General features: G+C 40.5%; 1 protein-coding gene across 1 annotated transcript in view; it reads left to right on the forward strand.

Annotated features, from left to right (window-relative positions):
• The window catches only part of LOC117955999 (actin filament-associated protein 1-like 1), a 17,237-nt gene that overhangs the window by 5,230 nt on the left and 3,569 nt on the right, over positions 1-8,438 (forward strand). Inside the window, exons 2-11 of the mRNA XM_034890842.1 lie at positions 2,484-2,612; positions 4,172-4,252; positions 4,412-4,497; positions 4,576-4,696; positions 4,810-4,899; positions 5,055-5,266; positions 5,451-5,630; positions 5,753-5,845; positions 6,341-6,443; positions 7,841-7,996. Of these exons, the coding sequence (XP_034746733.1) occupies positions 2,484-2,612; positions 4,172-4,252; positions 4,412-4,497; positions 4,576-4,696; positions 4,810-4,899; positions 5,055-5,266; positions 5,451-5,630; positions 5,753-5,845; positions 6,341-6,443; positions 7,841-7,996 (1,251 nt within the window). The remainder of the gene's footprint in view (positions 1-2,483; positions 2,613-4,171; positions 4,253-4,411; positions 4,498-4,575; positions 4,697-4,809; positions 4,900-5,054; positions 5,267-5,450; positions 5,631-5,752; positions 5,846-6,340; positions 6,444-7,840; positions 7,997-8,438) is intronic.

The raw sequence follows: 8,438 nt of genomic DNA on the forward strand, positions 1-8,438 counted from the left end.
CCCCCCCCCCCCCCCCCCCCCCAGAGAGAGAGAGAGAGATGTAGACAGTAGACGGAGGGAGAGAGACATAATTGAATGGACAGCCTTGACTGTAAAGTTAGACTTCAAGAAACAGAAAATAGACCAAATGCCTCCTGCCGGCTTTGTCTACTTTGAGATTGATTACATTGCATCTTGTGTTTTTTCAGCTTGTGTTGCAACATTTCCTGGATATGTGAAGTACAATAGATCAATAGAGCAACTTCTTGAACAGCTTATTCAAAAGATAGTGAATGAACTGAGAATGGTAACAGAAAAAATCTGGAAGGAAGTGTGAACAGAGATGGACGGAGAGTTTAGGACGACAGAGGATGTCGGGACCTTTACAGTCTATGGTTGGGACAGAATGAGAAACAGCAGGACGGAGAGAAATGGAAAAAGAGAAAGGGGAAAGCAGGAGGAGGGGGGTGAGCGAAAGGAGGTGAGACCCACAGTAGGATGGAGGAGAGAGTCAAGATCAGGAAGGAGTGGAGGGACGCTTCTGTCGACAGCTAAGACAGGAAACCACAGCTGCTGGCCGAGAAATACTACTACACACACACGCACACACACACACACACACACACACACACACACACACACACACACACACACACAGCTGCTGGAGATATATCCTTTAACCCTGAATGCCCATAGATCGAGACCATGCAGCTGTAATGCACCACACCCTCTTAGACTGTGTGTTAGTTCCTGTTTTGTGTTTTGTTCGGGTTTCTGGCATTGTGTTGTTTGCTCTGGTCTTGCCGAGCATTGTAGTCATCTAATTTTGGCTCTTGTGGAGACAATAGAGTATTGTCAGACGGGGGGAGACTGAGGGCTCTTCCCTCACTCTCTCTGACTTCACACTGTGTGTGAGATAAAGAGAGACAGTTTTGATTATTTTGGAATTAAAATAGGCAATGTCTCTCAATTCAAATCCAACCAGCTATTAAGCTAATTGAAATAAAACCATGCCAATCTCTAGGTATGGTGAAGGGTATGTGATAATATGGGGTTATTTTAATTACAAAGGCAAGGGAACTTTGTCAGGATGCATAGTATCCTGGCTCCATGAAATAACATTTACATTTTACATTTTTTACAGGAATTTTAACATCTGATTTGTCACCAGTGAGGACGTGGTCTGTTTTCTGGCCACTGTATGGCACATTAGAAATGTTCTTCCTAATAAAAATGAAATGAAACACTTGGTATTGTGCTTTCAGAGTTCATTCAGACTGTAAGAAGGACAAGAGGTCAAAAGGGATTTTTTCAAATTCATTCAGGGAGAAGATTTATAAAGGATGTAGAGTTCTTTCTCAGTGGCTAAGAGAAAACACTTCTCAGTTTTTTTCCCCATGTTGAGGTTTCAGTACCCCTGCTGAAGTGTCGTTGAAATTCCGGTCAACATTGTTTGTGTTTTGGGAGAAGCAACATTGTAAATTTAAAGATTAAAATGACAAAAATGACAAAGATTTAATGTTTCCCCAAAATACTTTTCTTGGCAGTTTGAATAAAAGCCACTTAAAGAGCCTGTGGGTCATGGTGGGATAGTACAACGCCCCATTGAAACCCAAACAGAAGTGTGATAATTTTAAGGGTAGTACCTGTTAAACTCGTAATGATCCACTCCATCTGTACAATGGCAGGACTGATACTTTATCATATTAATAGTGGCCAATATCTAGTATTTAATTAAAGGTCAGCTGATTACTCTACTATAGAACTGGAGCATCTGCCTCTCAGGCATCTTATGAATGAATAATCAACTGAACTAACTAACTCAGGCAGTCAGGTAACTAGATACTATTCTATCTCTAGTGGAATTACAGATTTTCCTCTTCTCTTTGGCTTCATTTCCTGGAAGCTTCCTGCCACCTCCTCCTTACCTCCTTTCTTTCTACCCCCCCCCCCCCCCCCCCCCCCCCCCCTCTCTGTTGGCTCTGAGCAGGATGTGTGGCAGAGCTTTTGGAACAATTGTCAAGGTCAACAAAACACAAACACACACACAGGATGTCAGCGTTGAACATGGAAACAATTTTTTTTTCAAAAACATTTTACAGCGTGAAATGTCCAAACTGAAAGAAGGACTGTGTTGTGGTGGTGCAGCGACAAGAGACCAGACTCACTAATACACAAAAACACTGACTGGGAAAATAAATACAGCGATGTGTTGGATGCTGAATGTCTCCTCCCTGTCAGCTGTTGCGACAGGCGCTAAGCTAAGTTCCCCAGTGGCTTAATGGCCCTCGTGAACTGCCAGTTTTGCTCGCACTTGCTTGCATGGCCTTGCATGTGTTTGTTAAATTGACATCTGATGCACTTGTTCTAATAGCATAAGAATTTAGAGAGTCTGCAGCGTGGGCCTTCTATGATGGTGCTTGACGCCAAAGAATACATTTGTACTATATGGTATATTTCATTCTGCAAACATAATAATAGTATGTTCTTTTGTGTTTTTTCAGTTGTGATGGAGCGACTTGTGAACGAGCTAGGCTCTCTGCTAAAGATGCTGGACAACGAGACGGTCAGTCCCGCCACTGCTGACAAGATGGCCTCCGTACGTAACATCCTGGACTCGATGCAGCTGTCAGGTACAGAATCACGTCTCAGATGGAGGGGGCATTGTGCATAACATCTCTGGTATTTCTCACCTTATAAGCATCCTTAGGTGCAGTGATGTGACAAACACCTTTAAACTTTATTAATTCACTGCAACAACAATCGTAATATTAATTTTGGATGTGCCTTTTACAGTTGGCTAAACATGGCTTCCATTAATTACAGTACAGCATGAAAAACAACTCAGATATTTGTTTATATAGTTAATATATGCGACCTAAAGCATTACATTTGTTTTTCCAAACCCATTTTTATTCTTTCATTGGGCCATAATTGAGTCTTCTTTTATCAGTAAGTAAGCACTTATTTTCAAGCTGCTGAGGGTCGACACATGAAAGGTACAAAATGTCATTTAACAAGGACAACATGTCAAATGTCTAAGAGAGAAAAGTACATTTGTTAAATGAGTGTGTTAAATGAGGCACAACTACAAATCGGATTTTATTTATTTCATGCAATTTGAGCAAGTATGCTTGTGGTTTTTCAACTTCATCCTGCGACCAGGCCCGTATTAAGACAATATAGTGCCCCTGGGCACTATACCTAAAAAGGCCCCCCCATACATTTGCACATACTTGTGGACCAACTCAACTCTGACAGTCTGTTATTTTCATTATTATTCTGAAATAAGTGTTCATAAACAAGTAATGAAAGGTCAACAATTTCAAGTGAATAATAAAACAATTTAGGAAAAATTGTTTTACAACCTTGTGGTGCCCCCCCAACTGGTTGTGAATGATTGGTGCCCCTGGTCACTGTTATGGATAATCCGGGCAGCTTCAGCTCTTGCAGCTGAAGCATTTCTGAGTTGAGAAATGTGTTCAAGGTCACTACAACAGTATTTATTCAGACAAGGACAGAGCATTTCTTACAGCCATACTGCAACTGCACAACACTGCGTAAGCACTGTAATTGTATTGCTTTAAGAAACATGCATATGGACATCAGATCTTATCGAGGTCTTTACAGTAGATCCTATTTTATCTCGGAGATGCAGGATGTCAGAGAGGATAAAGGGATTGCAGTAAGAGGATAATGAAATGTAAAGTTAAGAGTGGATAATGACAGGAGGTTAAAGAAAGGAGAAAAACAAAGCATCCTGATAGTAACACATACTCACAATTGTTTGAATGGACCCAGACTGCCCTGCCCATACTCTCTTCAGGTTTTCACAAAGTGAATTAGCATATTCCGTTTCAATTAAGCTATTTACAGCCAAATACCTTGAGCATTTATTTCTTAAGCTGATTCGGGTGGTTTAGCAAATTTTCACTTAGATTTTATGACTTTAGTTATCTTTGTTCTTCTGGTACAAAGATTTGCAAACTGCAACTTGCGCTCCTTTGTGGTCTGACTTACAAACTTAGGTTTCCATATAACTTCATACAATATTTGTCTAAAGATGCAGATTGTCCAGTATTGACACACACTGAGAACTCTCTGAGCACTGACTCTCCCAACCTAAGCATACTCCACAATCCTAACCCTAACTTTGATCCTATTTCTAACGTCTAATTTATCTTTTCCACAGTCAATAGATCAGACCTCTATGTGAACAGCTGTCTCTATGGCAACGGCACTAGTTTTGTAGAGTCTCTGTTTGAGGATTTTGGTGAGTAGACCTTCAAACCAGTTCAGTGTTATGAATACTTAGTTAATTAGTTAGAAATTAGTGTTTATTTCCAATCATCATAACACAACATCTACAAAATGTACAATATTATAAAATGTATTATGCATTATAGTTATGGTAACATTAATCCTCTTCCAGACTGTGATCTGCACATGCTCAGTGTGTCTCCAGTGGAGCAGAAAGAGCACAAAGACGAAGAGGAGAAGACTCATCCCAATAAATCTGTAAGTCATCTACAGCATCCACCTGTCAGTCCATCTGTTGTCCTGGAAACCAAAACTTTGGTTTAACTTTCCCCTCAGACGCCGACTGACACGCCCCCCCCACCTTTGCCAACAACCCCCCTACCTGATGACTACTATGAAGAGGCTGTTCCTCTACATCCTGGATCCACCCCTCAGTACTTCACCACCAACATGAACAGTTCCGTAGAACACCAAACCACAGATTTGCACACACGTTAAATATTGTAACCCACTGAATTATTAGAGGATTCTCTTTTATCTCATCTCAACTCTTCCGCTCCTCTGTTGCAGCTTCTAGGAACTCTGTGGAGGATGCCTACTATGAAGATGCAGACAATAACTACCCCATTACCAGGATTAATGGGCCGCCTAAAAACTCCTGTGAGTCTACCCTCTCTTGTGCTCACTCACGTTAGCAATTCAAGTAGACAAATATAAACAGAGGCGTGTTCTGGTTGGAAGTAAGTAAAATACACAAATGAACAGAACCAGAACTTGTTGTAAATAAATGATTCGTATTATTTTTTGATGCTCAGACAATGACTCCGATGCTCTGAGCAGCTCCTACGAGTCTTACGAGGAAGAAGAAGAAGAGGCCAAAGGGGGAGAACAACCTCAGCGATGGACGGCTGAGGAGAGTCCCGATGGACCAGTGAAAGACTGCCGCATCTGTGCCTTCCTGCTGCGAAAGAAACGCTTTGGCCAATGGGCTAAACAGCTTATCGTTGTCCGAGACAACAAACTGCAGGTAAACAGAGCTGCTCATGTGTCTTTTTTTAAACTTTCAAACCAAAATTTCTAATGTATTATCTGGTGTTATTTGGGGCAAATTTTTGTAAAAAGTGAAATAGCATCAAACAGCATCAATCGATACATCAAAGTCATTTTTTTGTGACTTGGAGTTACAGTATCTCAAGATCTCTTCTTTACAGTGCTTTAAGAGCATCAAAGAGAGCTCTCCCCACACAGAGCTCCCTCTGAATCTGTGCAACGTCATTTACGTCCCAAAGGAAGGCCGGAAAAAGAGACATGAGTTGCGCTTCTCGTTGCCTGGAGGAGAGGCTCTAGTCCTGGCTGTTCAGAGTAAAGAGCAGGCCCAGCGGTGGCTCAAGGTAACTATATGCCCTATAGCAGAGAGCCAAGACAGACAGTGGGGCAGGACAAGTGGGGAATAGGGCTGGGGGGGACAACACAGGGTGGTTTTATAGTGAATATTTTATTTTTCTGGAACCAGGTGGTTCAAGATGTTGGCAGCCAATGTAGCAACACTGAAGGATTGGATGGATCCACTTCTCCTATCATACAGAGGAAGTTGGAGCTTGACAAGGTACGCGCATATGTTTCTGCTTGTAGTGTGTTTATTTACAGTATTTGACAGTAAGGACTTTTACTGTAATATCTTTTTTTTCATTTACTGAGGTGTGTTTCATTCTGAATGTATACTCTAGTTTTTACATTTCCATGTCTGTCTCTGACATCAGCTTTTTCAGCCCAACCATGACACAACTGTTCCTTTGGCCTCTAGTTGTAAGCAGTGAGTGAGGTGACATTATTGCGGTTGCTGAGCTGGCCAGTTTTCAAAGCATTTCATACCACTTCATACTTCAAACAAGGTTTTGGCATACAGATGCAGAGCCAACAAGCTGAATGTATGGTGACATGGCGGTTACACCCAGATGGCAGAATATGTTTAAAAATACTTTAAGTCAATAAACCACACATCAAGAAACTTCTGTCATTTTTATTGACATGATTTTGCTCAGTTAAAGCTTTTTCTTTAACAAGGAAAGATAAGTAATAAAGGTTTCTCCTTTTTTGCCAGGTGCTGCAGTGTGAGCGGCAGGCGTCAGACTCAGACAGCGGGCCGACAGCAGAGAATCAGTCCACTGCACAGGGACCAGGACGGGACACCTTAGACTCACTGAGTAGGTTTACCTTCCTAAGACAAAAATGATTGATTATTATCGACCCTGTTTTAATTGTTGTTTCAGTTAGTTGAGCAGAGGGATACAGCAGACTACACATATTTGCTATTTTGCTCTACTGGCTACCCACAAATGGTCAAGTTCAGTTAATAATGGGCAGCTAGCAATAAAGCTAGCACCCGAATCCCATTCTATTGGATACATTTATGTAACAGCACAGAGCTTAAAGATTAGTCATAACTGTTTATGTTTTACATGAAGTGAAAAGAGATAAATAAAGGTTATATGTTTATATGTTCAAATATGTTTTTGTGAAACTGTGTTTATAAAGATGTTGATTCACCTTCTTTTTGGACGTTGTAGTTTGTGGTGCTGTTAGACTGTTTTTTCATAGTACTGAGAGGCTTTTCTTTCTCTACATATTTTAACCCCATAACCCCATATCAACGAGGATAGGCATAATATTGCAAACACTTAGTGTTGTTAATTAAAACCTACAATATTAAAGATAAATTATTGTTGTGCAAAAGTGCTAATATTAGTATGAGTGGCCTCTGACTATAACCTATACCTAAAACCAAGATTTAACCCTCAAATGGTCGTTGAAGGAAGTGAACGCTAAAATGTCCTTGATTTCCAAACAAACTCTGAACTCTGATTTCCACACACTCTCACACACACACACACACACTCTCACACACACTCTCACACACACACACACACACACACACAACTTTATAAGAGTGTGTTAAAACCCATGTACACTATTGTTTGTTTTTGTGTAGCCTCAAAATCAGGAAGGATAAACCGAGCAATCCTTGATGTTTGGTCAGCATATAGGTCAAACATAGTCATGTTGTTTCGATGTGGTTAAAAGCTGTTTACTGTCCGTGCGGCTCTGAACCTAAAGAGACACGAGAGAGAGGGAGAGACAGGAAGTGAGGCATGGACAGATATGACATCCTTCCTGTCCTCTTCCTTCCTGCGATTGTCTCCCACTGACATCATAGGAAGTAGGGTGGACAGAGCGCTGCGGCACCTGGTACATGCAGTTTAGACATTCAAACACTCTAGGGATATGCTAAATAAATAAAAGACATCTATGTAATTAAAGACAATACATTATTTTTCAATTCTGAAAGTACAATGAGACCTGAATAAGTGGTTTACACAAAAATTTCCACTTGAACACTTTTATTCTCTTCCACTTTACATTAGAAGTTTTACTTTGAAGGTAGTTGTAAATGTGTGTTTTTGTATTGGAACGTATTATTTAACACAAACCCAGCAAAAAACTACAGTGATGCGGTCTATATGTTGGTATATCAAGTGCTCCTCAACTCGACGACCACATTGTCAGCCCCAGCCCAGTCTGACCAGAGTATGTTTGATTCCAGACAGGGGGAAGCGTGGAGCATTCTCAGAGCTGACGGGGTCAATGAGCCGAGCAGCTGGGAAGAAAATTAATCGGATCATCACTTTCTCCAAACGGAAACCTCCTTTACCGGGAGAGCCTCCCTCGTCCTCAGGTCATCATGACAACCCACGCTGTGGTGAGGACACACAATGATTAAGATGATATTTGGTTGATTGACTGCCTGGTTGGTTAGTTTGTGGATTGCTTATTTAAGTGTCTCATTGATGATTAGATTTTAATCATTGAAGAAATTGAAGAAATTAGTTTAGTTTGAAACAAGTTGATGCAGATGTTATACAATCCAAATAGGTTAGAAAGGCTGTGGGCAAAAAACATAATTGTGCTGTAAAAGTATTGTTTCATAATTCATAATTGTATTTTGTTAAACTGCTTATTGTAGCTATACTGTGTACTGCATATACCCTTTATTTACACTTATAAACACATTAAGAAACAGACACAAGTGTGCTGAATTTACATCATGATAGGTTAAAAAGAAAATATATATATATATATACACTACCGGTCAAAAGTTTGGGGTCACTTACAAATTTCCATTTCACTCCATTATAGACAGA

Source organism: Etheostoma cragini, chromosome 13, assembly GCF_013103735.1.
Source record: "Etheostoma cragini isolate CJK2018 chromosome 13, CSU_Ecrag_1.0, whole genome shotgun sequence".
Lineage (NCBI taxonomy): Eukaryota > Metazoa > Chordata > Actinopteri > Perciformes > Percidae > Etheostoma > Etheostoma cragini.